We start from the raw sequence: 23,360 nt of genomic DNA, 5'->3' as shown, positions 1-23,360 counted from the left end.
GACTAAAGTGTTTTCATTCTCATTGGTTTCCAAGAACTGTTTCAGTTCTTCTTTGATCTCCTGGTTGATCCAAGCATTCTTAAGCAACGTGGTTTTTAACTTCCAGGGGTTTGATTCCCTTCCAAACATTTCCTTGTGATTGAGCTCCAGTTTCTTTTCCTTGTGATCTGAGAATTGCAGGGATAATCTCAGTCATTTGGTATCAGTTGAGCCCTGATTTGTAACCCAGTATGTGGTCTATTCATTAGAAGGTTCCATGTGCACTTGAGAAGAATGAGTATTCTGTTGTTCTAGGGTGGAATATTTTGTATATATCTATGAGGTCCATCTGGTCCAATGTGTCATTCAATGTTTTCGTCTCTTTATTGATTTTGCTTGGATAATCTATTACTGAGAGAGGCATGTTAAAATCTCCTACTATTAATATGTTCATATCAATATGACTCTTTATCTTGATTTATAGTTTTCTTATGTAATTGGCTGCTCCCATATTGGGGGCATAGATATTTATAATTGTTAGAACATCTTGGTGGATAGTCCCTTTAAGAATTATGTAGTGTCCATGTTGCTACAAAAGTTGGGTATTCGTCCTTTCTGATGGAGGCATAATACTCCATAGTGTATATGGACCACATCTTCCTTATCCATTCATCCGTTGAAGGGCATCTTGGTTCTTTCCACAGTTTGGTGACTGTGGCCATTGTTGCTATCAACATTGGGGTACAGATGGCCCTTCTTTTCACATCTGTATCTTTGAGGTAAATACCCAGTAGTGCAATGGTAGGGTCATAGGGAAGTTCTATTTTTAATTTCTTGAGGAAGGGGAGGTGAACCATGAGAGACTATGGATTATGAAAAACAATCTGAGGGATTTGAAGGGGCAGGGGGTGGAAGGTCGGAGTACCAGGTGGTGGGTATTATAGAGGGCACGGATTGCATAGAGCACTGGGTGTGGTACAAAAATAATGAATACTGTTATGCTGAAAATAAAAAAATATATTTAAAAAAGAATTATGTAGTGTCTTTCTGTATCTCTGACTACAGTCTTTAGTTTAAAATCTAATTTATCTGTTATGAAAATTGCTATCCTGGGTTTATTTTGAGGCCCACTGGCATGAAAGATGCTTGTTATCTCTTCACTTTCAATTTGGGTTTATCCTTAGGTTCGAAATGGTTCTCTTGTAGATAACATATGGATCGGTCCTGTCATTTTATCCAGTGTGCAACCCTGTGTCATTTTATGGGCACATATATTCCATTCACATTGAGAGTGAATATTGATAGATTCATTTTTATTGACTTCGTGTTACCTTTGAATTCTTTCTTTCTGTAGATGTCTCTACATTTCTGTTCAGTGATATTCTTAGGATTTTACCTCTTTTAGAACCCCTCCTTAATATTTCCTGCAGTGTCAGCTTGGTGGTCGCATACTCTTTTAAGCCTTGCTGGTCTTGGAAACTCTTTATCTCTCCATCCACTTTGAATGTCAGTTTTGCCGGGTAAAGTATTCTTGGCTGCATGTTCTTCTCATTTAGTGCCCTGAATACATCTTGACAGCCCTTTCTGGCTTGCCAGTTTTCTGTGGACAGGCCTGATGTTATTCTGATGGGCTTTCCTCTTTGTCCTAGCTGCCTTCAGGAGAGTTTCTCTACAAGTATAATTCCTCATTCTTATTATCAGGTGTCTTGAGGACTTTCGAGAATCTATAATCTTGGGGGGAGACCGTTCTGCCTCTAGTACATGAACGCTGGTTCCATTCACGAGACTGGGAAAATTTTCATGAAGAACTTGTTCCACTATATTTTCTAGACTTCTTTCTTTCTCCTCCCTTTCAGGGATTCCAATAATTCTGATGTTCGAACGTTTCATGGCATCAATTATTTCCCTAATTCTGTTTTTGTGGCTTCTAAGCTGTTTGTTCCAGGCTTCATCCTGATCCTCTCTCTCTATCTGTTTGTCCTTCAGATAACTAGTTCTTTCTTCTGTCTCAGTTACACTAGATTTTAGGGAATTTAGATTAGATTGGAACTCATTGAGAGCATTTTGAACCTCATCCCTGGTGGCTTTCAGTTCTGTCCTTTTCAATTCCATTTGTCATCCATGGCTTTCCCTAGCCTAGCTATTGCCTGGATAATTGTTAGCCTGAATTCTCTTTCCAACATATTGTCTATGTCGGTAGCCATTAGCTCTGTTTCAGAAGGCCCATCCTCTGAATTTTTCTTCTGTTGGGCATTCCTCTTCCTAGTGTTTTTGGTGAGAGATGACCGAACGGATGTAGCTGGATATATTGACTGTGGTGCAGTCAAGGTGCACCCTGGAATGCTTCTGAGCAATCAAGTGTCCCCACCAAATTGAAAGAAAAAAAGAAAGAGAGAAAACAGAAAAAAAAAAAAAAAGAGAGGGAGAGAGAGACAGGGAAAAAAAAAAGAAAGATAAAAGAAAAAGCATAGCCCACATGGGCCCCAAGGTAAGATTTATGAAGTATACAAACAAAAACAGACATACAAAAAGAGTAATAAAAGTATATGACAAGAGAAGAAAAAATATATATATATAAAAGCAAAACAAACAAACATACAAAAGAACCTCATTGAGAAGAACCCCAAGTATAACATTTATATACTACCAGGGCAACCACAAATACATAGAAACACTAGTGGAAGAAAAAGATAGGAGAGTTTTTATAAATCCTCAGTGTGGGTGACGAAGCTTATTTTGATTCTTCCTGGATGTATCTTCATATCTTTGTTAAAGGACTCAACTTTCCTAAGATAAAGGGGGATTAAAAATTAGTTTACCTAAAGGGATATCATTGAGTGGGGAAAGGGGATTACCTTTAAGTTTAACTCTATATGAATATTAATAAATAAAAATGAAGAAATGAATGAACTAAAGTAAACTAAAATAAAATGTAAAAATTTTTAAAAAATAGAAAAGCAAAAGAAAAACATGGGTATATGTATCAAAGAGATCAGGTTAAAAGGTTATTTTGGAATCTGATGTACTGGACATCTCACTGTGATGGGAAATAGACTAAAAAATTATATATATAAAAATAAAATTAAATTTAAAAATGAACCAGAATAGTGGGAATGAATTAAAAATAGAAGTTGAATCTATGAACTAGTGGTGGTTGTTCTCTTGTCTGTTTTTTTTGTTTGGTTGGTTTTGTTTCTTTTCTGGTTGGATTTTTGGGAGAGGGGCCTGCTGCATGGGTTTTCAGGCAGTGTTTCCTGAGTTATGTCCTCCCGCCCCCCTCAAAGGGGTGGGCTCTGAGGAAATAGGTTTTTCAGGTTTTGTTCTCTGGAGGTTTTTATGTTTGATCATTTGTTTTATCTCCCGTTGGCAGCTCTTGATGGTTTTTGGAGGTTTAGAGGAAATCAAACTGCACCCAGACCTCCCTCTCAGAGAGAAGCCTCAGTTTGTCCCCCTCTGGGTGTTGCATAACACACAAGTTCCCCCTTGGCTGCAAGCAGAGCACATTCCCAGTCACAGTCCCTGGGGACACAGGAACTCCTACTTGTACTCAAAACCACAGCAGCGGTGGCTGTCTGGGCAGCTCCAGACCGCTAGAGAGGTTCCAAGCAGCAATCACACACTGGGATTTTCCCACTGGCCTGGGCTGGGAGTGCTCAGACTTTTTGGGGACCGAGAACTCCTGGCTGGCTCCTGTGCGTACCTCTCTTGGTGGAGGATGTTGGGTGCGTCTCAGGCTCTGATAGCACGGTGTGTGCATGGGGACAGCAAAAAGGCTGTGTTTCTGCCAGCTGGCGAGGCTCCCAGCCCCTCATGGTAACCTCACCCCACATGCCCTCAGCCGTGCTTGCTCGAGGCTCAGGGGCCAAGACCTGGTTTCTTTGCCACAGTCTCTCAGCGCCAGGGGAAGCTGTTCTCAGTCTGGGGACTTAAGCCCCTGTCCCTAACCACCACAATCCCCCCCCCCATAATCCTTTGTTCTTTTTGATTGCTTTCAACCATATTCCAAGTTAATGCTTGTCCCTAGTCGTAGGGCACTCTTGTATTTGGGTATTACTTTCCAATGTGTCACTTCTGGTGGCTCCCTCCCCCTTTTATTTATCTTCTGATACTAATCTGACGTTCCCACTCTGCTTTACCTGCCCACTGGTGTCTTCTTCCCTCATAGAGATCCAGATGTGTATAATTCTAATCTCAAGATGATTTCATGGGTGATCAGAGTTCCTTGGTAGGTAATCAGCTCACTTTAGGGTACAGGTTGAAACGGCGCCTCCTCCTAGTTCCCCACCATCTTGTCCTCCTGTACAGTTGAAATATATTGGTGATGATCTTTTTATATGTTTCTGCATCCATGTTCATTAGAGATGTTGGTCTGTATGTCTCCTTTTTGATGGGGTCTTTGTCTAGTATTGGGATTAGTGTAATGCTGGCCTCATAGAACAAGTTCAGATGTTTTCCTTCTGTTTGTATTTTTTGAAACAGCTTCAGTAGAATAGATATGACTTCTTCTTTAATGGTTTGGTAAATTCTCTTGGGAACCCATCTGGCAATGGAGTCTTATTTGTTGGGAGACTTTTGATAACTGTTTCAATTTTGTTACTCATTATTTGTCTATTTAGATGGTGTATTCTTCCTCTATCAGTTTTGATAATTTACAAGTTTCCAGGATGCATCCATTTTTTTTTCCAGATAGCTTAATATGTTGGTCTATAGACGCTGGTAATAATTTCTAATAATTGTTTCTGTTTCCTTGGTATTAGTCGTGATCTCCTCCCTTTCATTCATGATTTTATTAATTTGGGTCCTTTCTCTTTTCTTTTGGGTATGCCTGGCCAGAGATTTACTGATTTTAATAATTCTTTCAGTGAACCAGCTTCCAGTTTCCTTGATTTGGTCTGCTGTTTTCCTGTTTTCTATTTCATTAATTTCTGCTCCATCTTTATTATTTATCTTCTAATAAGATAACCAATCTTCTTGTTTTAATATTTCTCCAGTTCCTTTAGGCTTTAGGTGAGCTTGTGCATTTGGGATTTTTCTACTTTTCTGAGAGAGGCTTGGATGACTGTTTATTTCCCCTTTAGGACTGCCTTTGCAGTATCCCATAGGTTTTGTACTGATGTATTTTGTCCTCATTGGTTTCCATGACTTGTTTAACTTCTTTAATTTCTTGGTTGATTCAATCATTCTTTGGCAGGATGCTCTTTGACTTCCAAGTTGTTCAAGTTCCTTACACATTTTTTTTTCTTTTTAAGATTGTATTTATTTTTTTGACAGACAAAGATCATAAGTAGGAGGAGAGGCCAGCAGAGAGAGGGGGGGAAGCAGGATCCCTGCTGAGCAGAGAGCGTGATGTGGTGCTTGATCCCAGGACCCAGGGATCATGACCTGAGCTGAAGACAGTGGCTTTAATCCACTGAGGCATCCAGCCTCACCTCCTTCCTAATCTCTTTGTGTGGTTGTGTTCCAGTTTCAAAGCTTTGTGGTATGAAAATATGCATAGAATATTCTCAATCTTTTCATATTTGTTGATACCTGATTTGTGACCCAGTATTTGATGTTTTATGGAGAAAGTTCCATGTGTACTGGAGAAGAATGGGTATTCTGTTATTTTAGGGCAGAATGTTCTGAATATATCTATGAAGTCCATCTGGTGAATGTGTCATTCAAAGCTCTTGTTTCTTTGTTGATCTTCTGTTTAGATGATCTGACCATTGCTGAGTGGATTGATGAGGTCTTCAACTATTAATGTATTATTATCAATATGTTTATATTATTAATTATTTGGTTTATATAATTGGCTGCTCCCTTATTTGGGCATATATATATTTACAATTGTTAGATCCTCTTATTGGAGATACCCGTTAAGTATGATGTTATGTTCCTTTACATCATTTACTATCATGTGTGATTTAAAATCTGATTTGGTTGATATGAGGATTGCTACCACAGCTTTTTATGAAGTCCATTAGAATGGCAAATGATTCTTCATCCTGTCACTTTCAACCTCTGAACCTCTTTAGGTTCAGAATGAGTCTCTTGTAGACGGTTCTTGCTTTTTCATCTGATTTGAAACCTATGCCTTTTCATTTTTTCATTCAGCCCATTTACATTCAGAGTAACTAATGAAAAGCATGAATCTAGTGCCATTGTATTGCCTGTAAAGTCCCTGTTTCTGTAGATTTTCTGTTTCTTTCTGATTTATATAACTGTTGAGGTCTCTCTTCACTTACAGAATTTCCCTTAATATTTCTTGAAGGGTCACATAGCCTTTCAATTTCTTCCCTTCCTGACATCTTTATCGCTCCATCAATTCTGAATGATATCCTTGCTGGATCAATTATTCTTGGCTGCATGTTCCTGCATTTAGTACCTTGAATATGTCTTGCCATCCCTTTCTAGCTTGTCAGGTTTATGTGGACATGTTTGATGTTATCCTGATGTTTCTCCATCCATATGTATAAACCTCCTCTCCTTGGCTATTCTAAGGATAGTTTCTTTGGTTGTAATATTTGCAAACTTCTCTATTACATGTTGGGATGTTGGTATGTTTTATTGATTTGGGGAGTGGTCCTTTGTGCCTCTTGGACTCATATTATTGTTTCCTTCTCCAGATTGGGGAAGTTTTCAGCTATGATTTTCTCAAATATACCTTCTGGTCCTCTCTCTCTCTCTCTCTCTCTCTCACAATCTCAGAGATTCAAATATTATTGACATTAGAACATTCATGGCATCATTAATCTCTATAAATGTTTTTTTTTAAATGTGCTACTAGCAGTTTATCTCTGTTTTCCTCAATTTCCTTCCTGTCCCTTAGCTTATCTTCTATATCATTAATTCTCTTTTCTGCCTCATTTACCTTGGCTATTAGAGTTTCCAGTTTAGCCTGCATCTCATTCTAGCACTTTTAAGTTTGAATGATTAGATCTCATTTCTTATCTTAGAGATTCTATATTGTCAGCAATTTTTTTTTCCAGCCTAGCTATTGACTTTATAATTGCTTTCCAGAAAGCTATCTTTGGCATCTTGCTTATATCCATATCCATTATTTCTGTGGCAGAGGACATTGTGTTTCCTTTCTTTGTTGAGACTTCTTCCTCCTTCTCATGTTTGAGTGAATGAACTGAGTCCAAAATGTCACCACAACCCAAGCAAAATTCACCCTAGCAAAATCTGGATTGGTCAGAAACCAGCACCAAAGAACAAAGATGAAATGAAACACAAGAATAAAAATAAAAATAGGGACGCCTGGGTGGCTCAGTTGGTTAATCAGCTGCCTTTGGCTCAGGTCATGATCCCGGCGTCCTGGGATTGAGTCCCACATTGGGCTTCTTGCTCGGCAGGGAGTATGCTTCTCCCTCTGCCTCTGCCTGCCATTCTGTCGGCCTGTGTTCGCTCTCTCTCCCTCTCTCTCTGACAAATAAATAAAAAAAATCTTTAAAAAAATAAAAAATAAATTGACAAATGTTAAAAAGGTGTGAGGGGAAGGGGCAGTATAATCTCTCAGTGTGGACTAAGGAGAGTGTTTCAGTTGTTCCTGGGTATATTTTGCTCTGTTTGTTAGAAGACACCATGTCCCAAAAGTATAAGGAAATTGAAACTTGTATATATATAAATGTAAGGTTAAATAGAGTGAAAAAATGAATAAAATAAAGCACATATCTATAAAATTATAGCTGTGAAAAAATACAAGTTAAAAAGCAACTATGAGATACATGTAGATACAATAAACATCTTGTCAAAATGAATAGAAGGTAAAAAGAAAAATAATAGAGAAAAAGCATAAGAAGAAGAAGAGGAAAAATAAAAAAGGATTTTTTTCCTTGAAAAATAAACAAGCCATGAAGCAATGCCTGGAGCTCAATATACAATTTTCCCTGCTGTTGGGATTCTACCATCTTATGGGATCCATAGGATTATTATCCACCTGTTCTTCCAGCCTGTCTTCTGGGGGAGGGCCCTGCCACACTGTTAATCATGTAACCCTGCCTGGGCATATTTGCCCCACCCCCTTTCAGGGGGGCTCAGTGGAAACCAGTCCTCTGTGGGGTTTTTGTTGTCTGGGGGCTTTCCATGCCTCTTCTGAGGATTAGAGCAAAAATGGCTGTGGTCAGATCTCTGGCCCAGAGAAGAAAGATTGCAGTCTGCCCTCTTTAATAAACCCTCCAGGTCAAACAGTCTCCATTTCTGTATGCACCCTAAACCACAGCCTCCTGGAGTGTGCACCCATTGCAACTTTCTCAAAGGTAGTCTCAGCATCTGTGGAGTGCCACTGCCATTTGTTATTCTCAAACAGTGAGCAACCATGGTCTGACATACATACTCAAATCTCCTGGATTGTGGTTAGGTGACACTTTAATGTCCTTTTTGGGCTGCTATATACCTGAGGGTTTTTGCCCAGTTGCAGGCGCAGGTCCAGATATTTTCAGGCTGTTCAAGAAAAGAGTGATTATTAACTATCCCAGCTCATGGTTTATGGGTATATTTGAGCTGAGAGTCCCTTCTTGGGCTTGCTTCCTGCTTCCTTGCTTCCTTGCTTCCTTGCTTCCATAATCTGCTTCCTGATACATAGCTCTGGCATGCTACCAGTTTGGGAACTCCCTTTTGTTCTGTGGTTCCTTCTATCTCAAAACCACAATGCCCTGTTTAGGATTCTGAGTTTTCATTTCCAGAGCCCCTTTCAAAAAGAATGTCACTCACTAGAGCAGATTTATTAGGGTTCTGATTTTGCACTCCTGTTTTATATCACTTTCCAGGAACCAGCTTATGGAGGCTCCCTCCCCCTTCTTTTATCTTCTGATATCTTCCCACAGGTTCACAACTCCACACATCCTACCTTGCAAAAATCAGTTGCTTTTCTGAGTGTAGAAATCCATATACATACATACATACATACATACATGTATGTATGCATATGTATTTACATCTAGGACTGATTTTGTGGGGGTTCAAAATTGATATATATCCAGCTAAATTTAGAGGATCAGTTGAAATGAGGTCCCCTACTCCTCCACCATCTTGGCTCTTACACCAAGATTTTGGATTTTTAAGATAATTTTATAATTTTAAGTAAGCATCAATTTCTCAACAAAAATCATAAAATAAGACAAAACTGGTTGCAGTATTCATAACCAAGTAGATAATAATTTCAGGTAAAACATGACTGAATAATTCTTCAAACACCACATGGGGAGTGCTGAGGTCCCATGATATGTTCAAAGACAAAATAAAATGTTTGATTTATTATAAAATCAGAAGGAAAAAAATATGATCCAGGCTAGAAGTAAAATATCCCAGCTTATGAAACAAGACATTTCTGTTCACATGGAGACTCTTTGTCTAGGAATGGACTGCTCTGGGTGACTCTAAGGACAAAAGTGACAAGAAAGCCTCACTCCCAGGCAGTGTCCTTGGATGGACCTGGGCCCAGGGCATTAGCAAATAGATAAGCAGAGTCACAGGCTAGACTGAACAGGAAGCTGCAGGTGTGTGTCCCTATCTTTACAGATGAGTAAGTGGGTTTTTGTCTTACTTTTCCATATGCTTGGAGCACGGTGTTGGTACTAAGGCTGCTGTCTCATGCTGAGCAGTAATACTCAGCTTCATCCTCAGCCTGGAGCCCATTGATAGTCAGGGAGGCTGAGTTGCCAGAGTTGGAGCCAGAGAAGTGATCAGGGAATCCCTGAGGGTCGATTGTTTTCATCATGGATGAGGTTTCTGGGGGTTGTTTCCGGGAATTAATACCAGTACACTTAATAGCCACCAATGTTGGAACTTCTTCCAGTGCAGAAGATGGTGATCCTCTGACCCAGGGACCCAGACACTGAAAGTGGCTGACTCAGCACAGACTTGGCCATGACACTTAAGGGGGAGAAACACATAGACAGTGATAGACAGTGATCCTGGAGTCTAGAGACAAGAGGAAACACATGGACAGTGATCCTGGAATCTAGAGACAAGAGGAAGAAGTAGGATCCTACTTGTCCTCCCAGGACCCTTTCCCCTGTCCCCACATCCAGTAACTTGTGAAGTGAATGAGGAATTTGAGGAGGAGAAGGGACCAGGCCATAGTGGAAGTCTTTACCAATCCTACCTTCTGTAGTCCCACAGCTGAGCATATCTCCTCTAATCTCTCCCTTCCCTTCAACTTTTAAGAAAGGGATCACTCATCCATGGAAATGAGAATCCAGGTATCTGAACCATTGCTGGCCCTGGTCAGGTCTCTGTCTGAGGATGTAAGGGAGGTGGGAACCGAAGGGGCCGTGTGAAGGCAGGGAATGGGAGGGTCATAGCTGATAGCCCTCAGCAGAGGGCACAAGCAGTCCCAGGCGACTGGTCCCAGCTCTCATCATCCCTAACTCCTCAAAAATGGACCCCAGTGCATACAGTACCAGACACAACTTTCTATGACAGGGCAAGCAGAGCTCATTGGAGACAGCCCCTGCATCCTCACAGCTCTGTTCACTCTTTTCTGCATTAGGAATAGGCCACTTGTTCCCTATGTGTCCTCCCATCACCTCAGTGCACAATTTATTCTCTACTCAGAATCCCCAGGTGAGTGTGTCCATGGCATTCTTGGCTGTTCATGAATAAGGGCTGAGGTGGTGTTTTCTAAGCAAACTCATTTTTAGATCAAAATCTAGTTCAGAACAATTATGGTTTCCCATGGACACATGGCCCTTCTCTGAAGGACATGGTATGCTTTTTTATTATGTGACTCCTCCCTGGCATCAGAGCCCTCCTTTCTCTGAGTTTCCCACAGCCTTGAGAAAACAGGAAATGACTCTGCAGGTTGTTAGTAGAAGCTTTAGTGTGCATTCCCAGAAGGGTTACACACTGAACATCTTTGTCATCTGTCACTATTACCACCTACTTGAAATAACAGTTCTCCACACACTGTTGGCAGTGATTCTTCACTAGATTCTGTTTTCTTAGCATGTAGACACTAATCTGCAGGATCCCTGCCATGTGAGACTGTGTGGCATTGACCTCAGAGTGCAAAGGAAAAACTCACAGGTGGTCCTAGGAGAAAATGAGTAATACTCAGTACCAGTGAGAGGGATCATGTATTAGTCACCACTGAGCCAAATGTGCAGTTGAATAGATTTGTGTTATTTTATGCAAAATCATCCTTAATAAGATTGATTTAAACTAAAGTGTAAAGTCATGTGAAGATCAGGTACAATTATGAGTGTGCTTTTGCCAGATTTGGCCTTATTACAGAGAGAGTATGGGTAGAAATTGTGGCTAAAACATGGATGTGACAATAGGGAAGGGATGTTTCTGTTCTTCGTTGAATAGAGAAATCTGTAAACTTTCTCTAACATCAAATACAGATGTAGTGAAAATAAGGGCTATATTTACCCCAATGTTTATAGCAGCAATGGCCACAATCACTAAACTGTGGAATGAGCCAAGATGCCCTTCAACAGACGAATGGATAAAGAAAATGTGGTACACGGCCACCAAACTGTGGAAAGAACCAGGATGCCCTTCAAAGGACGAATGGATAAGGAAGATGTGGTCCATATATACTATGGAGTATTATGCCTCCATCAGAAAGGACGAATACCCAACTTTTGTAGCAACATGGATGAGACTGGAAGAGATTATGCTGCGTGAAATCAGTCAATCAGAGAGAGTCAATTATCATATGGTTTCACTTATTTGTGGAGCATAACAAATAGCATGGAGGACATGGGGAGTTAGAGAGGAGAAGGGAGTTGGGGGAAATTGGAAGGGAAGGTGAACCATGAGAGACTACAGACTCTAAAAAACAATCTGAGGGGCTTGAATTGGTGGGTGGGTGGGAGGTTGGGGTACCAGGTGTTGGTTACTGGAGAGGGCATGGATTGCATGGAGCACTGGGTGTGGTGCAAAAATAATGAATACTGTTATGCCGAAAATAAATAAAAAATAAATTAAAAAAAATGAGGGTTTTGAAGGGGCGGGGGTTGGGAGGTCAGGGTACCAGGTGGTGGGTATTATAGAGGGCACAGATTGCATGGAGCACTGGGTGTGGTGCAAAAATAATGAATACTATTATGCTGAAAATAAAAAAATAAATTAAAAAAAATAAATAAATAAAATCTTTTAAAAAATGTGGTACATATATACAATGGAATATTATGAAACAATCAGAAAGGATGGATACCCAACTTTTGTATCAACATTGACTGGACTAGACGAAAATTTGGAGGAGTGAAATAAGTCAAGCAGAGAAAGTCAATTATCATATGGCTTCACTTACTTGTGGAGCATAAGGAATAACATGGAGCACATTAGGAGAAGGATAGAAAAGGTGAATTAGGGTAAATCAGAGGGGGAGACAAAAGGTGAGAGACTGTGGATTCAGAGAAACAAACTGAGGGTTATGGACAGAGGGAGGTAGGGGGATGGTTGAGACTGGTGGTGGGTATTAAGAAGGGCACCTGTTTCATGGAGGACTGGGTGTGGCGCTTAAAAAATGAATCTTGGAACATGAAAAAAATAAAGTTAAATTAAGACATTAAAAAAGGTCAATTTACTTTAAATAATAAATTTTGTTTCCTGGGTCTGGACCTGCAGATAGGAAAACTGACATGGTGTCCATTGAAACCCCATGAAGGACCTATTCCTATGAACCTCAGAGCCATCTCAGTGATGGAATTACCAAACTGAGACAAAGTTTCCAGGACAGCGTGATTTGGGGTCAGATCATACTCTGGGTTATGCACATCTCCAGTCCCTGTGCCTTGTGTCCAGCATGTCCAGGATAGAGCAAGTGCTCATTCAGCCACCCATGAGTAGAGCAAACAATTTCTATTACCCAAGGCCACCTGGACCCAGGAGTTTCTGTTAAAGGTTCCACGTGTGAGTGGTGGAGAGTTGGAGATAAGGGGGATTGTGTTTCTGACATTACAAGCCCTATGGTCCTCACAGGTGCAAAAACAAGAATACTGTCATGCTGAAAATAAATAAAAGATAATTAAAAAAAAAAAAAAGCTCAGAGGTGTGGTCTCTGGTTACAGGTATTTTTTTGTCTCACTTCCTCATTATTTGAGACATTGTGAGTATTATAGCTTCTCCCATGGTCATGAGCTGTAGCACTGTAATAGTCAGTCTTATCCTCAGGTTGCATCCCAGAGATGAGCAGAACCCCTGCACTGGCTGGGACACCTTTGGATCCAGAGAACTAGCTGTGGATCAGAGAGCCCTGGTGCTTATCTGAGTCTAAGTAGTAGTACAGGAGACACTGAGTAGGGTTCCCTGGCTTTTGCCAGTACCAGTTTATGTAGTAGCTGTTAAAACCAAAGCCACTGATCAGGTTGCAAGTGAGTATGGCTGTTGCTCCCAGAGATGCAGAGCAGGAGTGTGGCTGGGTCAGCACAGGTTGGGACAGGGACCCTGCAAACAGAGATGGTTATGAGTGATGGTACAGGGGCCAGACTCACACTTCATATCTGTGCCAGAGAGTCTGATGGAGCCTAGGAACTGTGACTGGGTACCCAAGGCTTCTCCCTGTATGTACATTGAGAGAGGAAGATGAAGAGATTAGGAATCCTTGACACAGCCCCTGGTTCTCACAAAGAGCTGGGCTGCCCAAGACCTCTTTATTCCCTCTACCTTCTACCATTGGAAGGGCTGTCTGTGCAAATGGGGGCCATCCAGTGATTCCTAACCCCTCCCTTAATTCTGGTGTGGATATCATCTCATGCCATACAATGAGGAAGATGGGGGTTGGCCTCAGCATCTGCTGAGAGCACACATATCAGTGGTCCACTGTTCAGTGGGCACTGCCAAGCAAGAGAGAACACAGCTGCTGAGTCCTCATCAGGGAGCACATGGTCCAGCACACAGGCCCAAGTTCACTTCAGTGAATGGTCCTCACCTAAGAGTTGTGTCAGAACAAAAGAACATATCTGCACAGCACCCACTAGTGGTCAAAAGGTATCCACCTCCCCTTGGACCAAACTCTTTTTTTTTTTTTAAATTAATTAATTTTTAGAAAAACAGTATTCATTATTTTTTCACCACACCCAGTGCTCCATGCAATCTGTGCCCTCTATAATACCCACCACCTGGTACCCCAACCTCCCACCGCCCCCGCCACTTCAAACCCCTCAGATTGTTTTTCAGAGTCCATAGTCTCTCATGATTCACCTCCCCTTCAAAATTCTTGACAGCATAGTGGCTTTCAGCATCTCACCAGGTCCCTGTCTATTCTCACTCCCATGTATGAACTATAGATCCTACAATTGTATACACTGTTTATTGTCACTATGGTTTCTCACTCTCTGGAGGGACACCTCCCTATGAAAAGGGCAACAATATATATAAATAACAAATTAACATGTCACCATACCCGGAGAAGTTACTATAAAACATGAATGTATCATGTCAAATATCACTGATCAGAGGACAGTGGAGCTCTTTGGAGGGACTTGTAGGGGACCTTCAAGGAACTGTGGAGTCTGAACATTTTCCAGGAATCAAGCTCAGTGACAAATTCCCAAGATAGCAATTCAGCAAATGCTTTAAAGTCATATGTTGTCTTTACAAATTCATTAGTTCAGATATACCTGAATGATACATGAAAAGCTAACATCTTTGTCTGACTGAACATTTACAGGTGAATATAGACCTATTTCTATGTTTGGGAATAAGATATATCTCCTGAATTCATTGGTTTCTGAGTATTTCTGTTTTCAAATTCTTGTCACGATTTTATCTTTATTGCCTCAAAAACTGTTTGTATTGTAGCTATATTTATTTTCCACTTGCAGTTTTATACCCATTGCTTTCCTTCAAGAGGAAGACGAGTGTGATGTTTTATTGCTTCCATATGCCTGGGAGAGGGGGTGCAGAAATCATATTCACCTGTATGTACAAATAGTCACCAATTCTCTAAACTCACAGGTACCTTAAGTAAAAAGTCTATGATCACGATTACCCACTTACCTCAGACATCCTCTCCTCCAACACTCAGAGGGTCCTTCTCCTTCAGGTCAGGGAGGTCACCCCTTGACTTCAAACCCTTCAGTGACTCCTCACAGCTATTTGTTCTACACCCAAGCTCCTCCAACTCATAAGGACCTCCTCTGGCCTGGCTCACTCTCTCTGCCCACCTCACAGCCAAGCCCCTTATACCCTGCTCCAGCCTCATCCCTTCTCTGCCCTTGGACTCCCTGAACTCAGTCTCTCTCCTGTTCTCTGCACAGCCTCTTGTGTGCCTGTTGGAAGGAAATGGGCTTCACCTGAAGATCATAGTGGACACACACCTGCTTTGAGCATCTGTTGAAAGCAGGGCAGACACAGTATAACAACACATTGTGATATATATATCTCTATTTGTCTTCTCGACCCCTTGATTACTATAACTTTACAATGTTAAGTGTCAGTCTCCCAAATTGTTTATCCCCTTTAATATTATCTTGTTAATTTGGATCTTTTCTGTCTCTGTGTAAACTTTAGAATCAGTTCTTCAGTGTTTATGAAATAGCTTGCTGGGATTTAAGGATAGCATTGAATCTGTACATCAAATTGGGAAGAACTGACTTCTTGAAAGTAATGAATTTTCTTATCAGTGAACATGGACTGTTTCTCAATTTGTTTAGTTCTTCTTTGATTCCATTCATTAGAAATGGGTTATTTTCCTAATACGGATATTACACATACTACGTTCAATTTATACCTAAGCATTTACACTTTTTTGGGTGCTAATGTAAATTGTGTTCATTTCACATTTCACTTGTTCAATGTAAGTTATTAGGTAAGCACTGGACTTTTCTATATTAAACATGCATCCTGAAACTGCTATAATTGCTCTTTAGTTTCAACAGTTTTCTTTTTATGTCAATGATTTAGTATTTTCTACATAAATGGTCATGTCACCTAAAATAATATAGTTTATTTTTCCCTTCTCAATCTGTGTACATTTAGATGGATGTTTTCAAGAAAATATTGGCACATTTATTGAGATAGTCATATTTTTTAAATTTATTTTCAGCATAACAGTATTCATTGTTTTTGTACCACACCCAGTGCTCCGTGCAATCCATGCCCTCTATAATACCCACCACCTGGTACCACGACCTCCCACCACCCGCCCCTTCAAAACCCTCAGATTGTTTTTCAGAGTCCATAGTCTCTCATGGTTCACCCCCCTTCCAATTTCCCCCAACTTTTAAAATTTATTCTCTTATAGAATGAATTACATTGATTGGCTTTCCAATGATACACAAACCTTAAATGTGTAAAATGACCACCTTTAGCACACTGTTTTGTTAAATTTGTAAATATTTTGTTATATTTTGGTTTCTTTGTTTTGCAGCATATGGATTTTTAATTTCCTTTACTGTGAAAATTTTGTGTGGTTATTAAATCCATGGAAAACTAACTTTATGACCTATACTCAAGTTTTGTCCTTCCTCCTTGCTTCTCTGTAGTATTATTATTTTGCCCCTAAATACTTGATTACATTCTCTAGTGTAGGTCTCTGGACCTGAAGTTGTCTTTGAGGGAGGACTGTCAACTAGAGTGATGAACAATTTCAATATGAGTGCTGGAAAACATGAGTTAACCAATGATTCTTCATTTATTGAACAAATTCTATGGTTCATGCATTGTGCCTGGTACTGTGTTTTATTTGGTGGTAATTTTACTTTAAACTTAATATCCCGGGAGGAGTCAAGATGGCAGAGAAGTAGCAGGCTCAGGCTACTTCAGCTAGCAGAAGATCAGCTAGATAGCCTAACTAAAGATTGCAAACACCTGCAAACCCATCAGCAGATCAAAGAGAAGAACAGCAATTCTAGAAACAGAAAAATAACCACTTTCTGAAAGGTAGGACTGGCGGAGAAGTGAATCCAAAGCGACAGGAAGATAGACCCAGGGGGATGCTCCCAGAAAGTGGCGGAGCAACGGAGCACAAAATCAGGACTTTTAAAAGTCTGTTCCACTGAGGGACATCGCTCCAGAGGCTAAACCAGGGCGAAGGCCACGCAGGGTCAGCGTGGCCTCAGGTTCCGCAGGGTCACAGAAGGATCAGGGGTGTCTGAGTGTCACAGAGCTTGCGGGTATTGGAACGGGAAAGCCTGCTAGAGACAGAGCCGACAGTAAGCTCACAGCTCAGTGTTACCTTGAACCGGCCACAGACTCGGTGAGCTCGGAGCGCGGCCAGAGGTCAGGCAGATGGGAGTTACTGAGCGCTGTTCTCTGAGGGCACACTGAGGAGTGGGGCCCCGGGCTCTCGGCTCCTCTGGGCCAGAGACCAGGAGGCTGCCATTTGGATTCCCGTCCTCCAGAACTCTATGGAAAGCGCTCAGGGAACAAAAGCTCCTGAAAACAAACCCTAGCGGATTACTCAGAGGCCCCTGGTAAGGGCGGTGCAATTCCTCCTGGGGCAAAGACACTTGAGAATCACTACAACAGGCCCCTGCCCCAGAAGATCAACAAGAAATCCAGCCAAGAGCAAGTTCACCTACCAAGGAGTGCGGTTTCAATACCAAGGAGAGCAGCAGAATTCCAGAGGAAGAGAAAGCAAAGCACGGAACTCATGGCTTTCTCCCTGTGATTTTTGAGTCTCGCAGTTAATTTAATTTTTTTCTTTTTCATTTTTTTTCTCTTCTTCTGCTAATTTTTTTAAACTTTTACTCTTTTCTTTTTTAACGTTTTTTAACTAGTTTATCTAATATATATATATTTTCTTTTTTATACATTTCTTTATTCATTTTCTTTTTTTAATTCTTTCCTTTTCTTTTTCTTTCTTTCTTTTTGAACCTTTTATTTTATCGCCTTACTCCTCCCTCACGATTTGGGATCTCTTCTGATTTGGTTAAAGCATATTTTCCTGGGTTTTTTGCCACCCTTTTAGTATTTTACTTGCTCCATCATATACTCTTATCTGGACAAAATGACAAGGCGGAAAAATTCACCACAAAAAGAAAGAACAAGAGGCAGTACCAAAGGCTAGGGACCTAATCAATACAGACATTGGTAATATGTCAGATCTAGAGTTCAGAATGACAATTCTCAAGGTTCTAACCGGGCTCAAAAAAGGCATGGAAGATATGAGAGAAACCCTCTCGAGAGATATAAAAGCCCCTTCTGGAGAAATAAAAGAACTAAAATCTAACCAAGTTGAAATAAAAAAAGCTATTAATGAGGTGGTATAAAAAATGGAGGCTCTCACTGCTAGGATAAATGAGGCAGAAAAAAGAATTAGCAATATAGAGGACCAAATGACAGAGAATAAAGCTGAACAAAAGAGGGACAAACAGCTACTGGAGCATGAGGGGAGAATTGGAGAGATCAGTGACACCATAAGACGAAACAAAATTAGAATAATTGGGATTCCAGAAGAAGAAAAAAGTGAGAGGGGAGCAGAAGGTATACTGGAGAGAATTATTGGGGAGAATTTCCCCAATATGGCAAAGGGAACGAGCATCAAAATTCAGGAGGTTCAGAGAACGCCCCTCAAAATCAATAAGAATAGGCCCACACCCCGTCACCTAATAGTAAAATTTACAAGTCTCAGTGACAAAGAGAAAATCCTGAAAGCAGCCCGGGAAAAGAAGTCTGTAACATACAATGGTAAAAATATTAGATTGGCAGCTGACTTGTCCACAGAGACCTGGCAGGCCAGAAAGAGCTGGCATGATATTTTCAGAGCACTAAATGAGAAAAACATGCAGCCCAGAATACTATATCCAGCCAGGCTATCATTGAAAATAGAAGGAGAGATTAAAAGCTTCCAGGACAAACAACAACTGAAAGAATTTGCAAACACCAAACCAACTCTACAGGAAATATTGAAAGGGGTCCTCTAAACAAAGAGAGAGCCTACAAGTGGTAGATCAGAAAGGAACAGAGACCATATACAGTAACAGTCACCTTACAGGCAATACAATGGGACTAAATTCATATCTCTCAATAGTTAGCGTGAATGTGAATGGGCTAAATGCCCCAATCAAAAGACACAGGGTATCATAATGGATAGAAAAACAAAACCCATCTATATGTTGCCTCCAAGAAACTCATTTTAAGCCCGAAGACACCTCCAGATTTAAAGTGAGGGGGTGGAAAAGAATTTACCATGCTAATGGACATCAGAAGAAAGCAGGAGTGGCAATCCTTATATCAGATCAATTAGATTTTAAGCCAAAGACTATAATAAGAGATGAGGAAGAACACTATATTATACTCAAAGGGTCTGTCCAACAAGAAGATCTAACAATTTTAAATATCTATGCCCCTAACATGGGAGCAGCCAACTATATAAACCAATTAATAACAAAATCAAAGAAACACATCAACAATAATACAATAATAGTAGGGGACTTTAACACTCCCCTCACTGAAATGGACAGATCATCCAAGCAAAAGATCAGCAAGGAAATAAAGGCCTTAAATGACAGACTGCATTTCTCTACACCAACAGCAAGACAGAAGAAAGAGAAATTAAGGAGTCAATCCCATTTACAATTGCACCCAAAACCATAAGATACCTAGGAATAAACCTAACCAAAGAGACACAGAATCTATACTCAGAAAACTATAAAGTACTCATGAAAGAAATTAAGGAAGACACAAAGAAATGGAAAAATGTTCCATGCTCCTGGATTGGAAGAATAAATATTGTGAAAATGTCTATGCTACCTAAAGCAATCTACATATTTAATGCAATTCCTATCAAAGTACCATCCATCTTTTTTAAAGAAATGGAACAAATAATTTTAAAATTTGTATGGAACCAGAAAAGACCTCTAATAGCCAAAGGGATATTGAAAAAGAAAGCCAACATTGGTGGCATCACAATTCCGGACTTCAAGCTCTATTACAAAGCTGTCATCATCAAGAGGGCATGGTACTGGCACAAAAACAGACACATAGATCAATGGAACAGAATAGAGAGCCCAGAAATAGACCCTCAACTCTATGGTCAACTAATCTTCGACAAAGCAGGAAAGTTGTCTAATGGAAAAAAGACAGCCTCTTCAATAAATGGTGTTAGGAAATTTGGACAGCCACGTGTAGAAAAATGAAATTGGACCATTTCCTTACACCACACACAAAAATAGACTCAAAATGGATGAAGGACCTCAATGTCAGGAAGGAATCCATCAAAATCCTTGAGGAGAACACAGGCTGCAACCTCTTCGACCTCAGACAGAGCAACATATTCCTAGGAACATCGCCAAAGGCAAGGGAAGCAAGGGCAAAAATGAACTATTGGGATTTCATCAAGATCAAAAGCTTTTGCACAGCAAAGTAAACAGTTAACAAAATCAAATACAATTGACGGAATGGAGAAGATATTTGCAAACGACATATCAGATAAAGGACTAGTGTCCAAATCTATAAAGAACTTAGCAAACTCAACACCCAAAGAACAAATAATCCAATCAAGAAATGGGCAGAGGACATGAACAGACATTTCTGCAAAAAAGACATTCAGATGGCCAACAGACACATGAAAAAGTGCTCCATATCAGTCGGCATCAGGGAAATACAAATCAAAACCACAATGAGATATCACCTCACACCAGTCAGAATGGCTAAAATCAACAAGTCAGGAAATGACAGATGTTGGCAAGGATGTGGAGAAAGGGGAACCCTCCTACACTGTTGGTGGGAATGAAAGCTGGTGCAACCACTCTGGAAAACAGTATGGAGTTTCCTCAAAATGTTGAAAATAGAACTGCCCTATGACCCAGCAATTGCACCACTGGGTATTTACCCTAAAGATACAAACGTAGTGATCCAAAGGTGCACGTGCACCTGAATGTTTATAGCAGCAATGTCCACAATAGCCAACTTTGGAAAGAACCTAGATGTCCATCAACAGATGAATTTATAAAGAGATGTGGTATATATACACAAGGGAATACAATGCAGCCATCAAAGACATGAAATCTTGCCATTTGCGACAACATGGATGGAACTAGAGTGTATCATGCTTAGCGAAATAAGTCAAGTGGAGAAAGACAACTATCATATGATCTCCCTGATATGAGGAAGTGGTGATGCAACATGGGGGCTTAAGTGGGTAGGAGAAGAATAAATGAAAGAAGATGGGATTGGGAGGGAGACAAACCATAAGTGACTCTTAATCTCACAAAAGAAACTGAGGGTTGCTGGGGGAGGGGTTTTGGGAGAAGTGGGGTGGGGTTATGGACTTTGGGGAGGGTATGTGCTTTGGTGAGTGCTGTGAAGTGTGTAAACCTGGTGATTCACAGACCTGTACCCCTGGGGATAAAAGTATATGTTTATAAAACATAAAAAATTAAAAAAAATCAAAAAAACCCTTAATATTCCAGTGGATGTAAAGTCAACTGATATTTTAATTTTCAGAATTCAGTCAATATAATAATATTTAATAAATATAATGCATTTTGAAAGAGAAATAGTAGAAAGCACACAAGTATAATATCAAGTATTGTACTACCTTATTTAAAGGGCAGGGACACTAAATATTATACAATGGTATGTGGTCCTGTGTCTCTAGACATATCCTAAGGAGCCAATGCAAGTCAGAAAGAATCATGCTGAGATCATACAGTCTCCAGGTTGAATAACAAATCTATATCTACTGGACACATACTTTCCTTCAGTTCTGTATCTCACAGTTCATTGTGCTGTGGCACAATGCCACAGCAGGCTATTGTAACCTTTAGTGAACTGATAATTTGAACCTGTTTCTCACTGTTCTTGTATCTTTAGTGCAATCTGGGGAATGATTCAGTCATAGGATGTTATTCTCCCTGGATTTTGAAGAGATATTTCCAGAAATAATTCTATAATAATAAAAGAACAAGTGTTTCTCAAACATTAAGTTCCACACTAATCTGGAGGACTTGTTAAGTGTAGATCTCTGACACCCAACACAGATTTCAGAGTTTGAAGGTCTAAGATGGAGGATTGTGTTTTTATCAAGCTACAAACTAAGAAAATATTAATTTCATTCTTATCATCAAAGTAATGAATAAAGTTACATCTAACAATGTTCTTTGAAAAATAGTCCTTATTTATAGCAGTATTGGTTGATAAATAATGGAACTGAGTCCCCATTCCTCACACTTTAGGCAAAAAAGGAAGGAAGGCACAGTCTCAGAGGCTCACAATGGAGAGATGAACACACGCTGGGAAAGTCAGGATGAGGTACACGTGATGATGAACCCCTGGACATGTCAAGAGGGCCAGGGAGCCTCCCTTCCCATGGTGATGTTGACACCCCCCCACACACACACACTTTCTCTCCTGCCTCTAAGGCTGAGATATTCTGTGCACATGAGAGGTTCTGGTTGCACTTCCCCATAGATTTAAAACACTGTGTAAGAACCACTACCCATATACAGCAAACAGTGATAGTCGGCTTCATCCTCAAGTTGGGCCCCTGTGATGGTGAGGGCGGCTTTGTTCCCAGAGATTGATCCAGAGAAGCGACCAGGGACCCCAGGGAGGCGGTTGTTTGTGTCATATATAAGCAAGCGGGGAGTCTTGCCTGGGGTCTGCTGGTACCAGTAAGGGTAGTTATTGGAAGAGACTGAGCCAGAGCTGAGTCCACAAGTGAGTGTGACTGTCCCTCCTGGAGATACCCACAGTGATGGCTCCTGGATCACCACCGTCTGAGAATCTGCTCCTAAAACAAAGAGTAGAGAGAGGTCGTGTTATGGAAGACAAGAGGCACTTGAGACCCTGCTTTTATATGCACCCCCATGATGTAGAGTCCCTTTCCCTGACCTAAGCCATAAGCAAGGAGCCCAAGAAGAAGCACCTTCCAGGCCATGGTGGGGACCTGAGAGTATGTGGCCTCCACAGGCTCTTGGGCTTGAGTGGGGTGTCCCCAGGCCTTTTCATGTCTCCAGACCCATTAGGAGGAGAAGGTGCTTCATGCAAATCAGCTTCCTCTCTCTTCCTGCCCGAAGGTCACCCACATGTCTCCTGGGAGATTTTGAAAGAAGCAATGATGATACCTCAGGCACACTAATAACTGCAGGGTGACCTGGGACACTAAGTGTGAGGAGGACATCTTTCACCAAGTCAACTCCTTAACTACCCTGGTGGCCTCCATGAAAAGGCTCCTCTCTGTGAAGCCTGAGAGCTGAGTGAGGAGATAGGTGTGTTTGTATTCCACCTTTGTACCCTTCTAGTTCACTTCCAATCTAGCCCATCCCTGAAACATTTTCTTTCCTCCCACGGGACATTTCTTTTTGTCTCCCTGGAGGATCTTAGCAGTCACAGGGAATCCCAGAGCCCATGTCTGAAGGATATAGGGACAGTGGTCTCATCTTAGTTAATCATGGACTCTGTTTCCAGTAGCTGAGAGGAGCTGACCAGGGATGGTAATATCACACTGAACAGTATTGACAGGCTGGGGAAAACATCCTTCTTTGTTCTAAGAAGTC

General features: G+C 40.7%; 1 gene segment (V, D, J or C); it reads right to left on the bottom strand.

The window, feature by feature from the left end:
* Positions 1-22,274: 22,274 nt before the first annotated feature.
* On the bottom strand, positions 22,275-22,805 carry LOC101680285. The segment is given in 2 exon segments: positions 22,275-22,594; positions 22,696-22,805. Coding segments are annotated over 2 exon segments (366 nt in total).
* Between the last annotated feature and the right edge of the window lie 555 nt (positions 22,806-23,360).

The sequence above is a fragment of the Mustela putorius genome, unplaced genomic scaffold (assembly GCF_011764305.1).
Source record: "Mustela putorius furo isolate JIRA1106 unplaced genomic scaffold, ASM1176430v1.1 tig00003858_pilon_pilon_pilon, whole genome shotgun sequence".
NCBI lineage: Eukaryota > Metazoa > Chordata > Mammalia > Carnivora > Mustelidae > Mustela > Mustela putorius.
The sequence above is the reverse complement of the archived record's forward strand: the minus strand, read 5'-3'. Positions and strand labels throughout refer to the sequence as shown.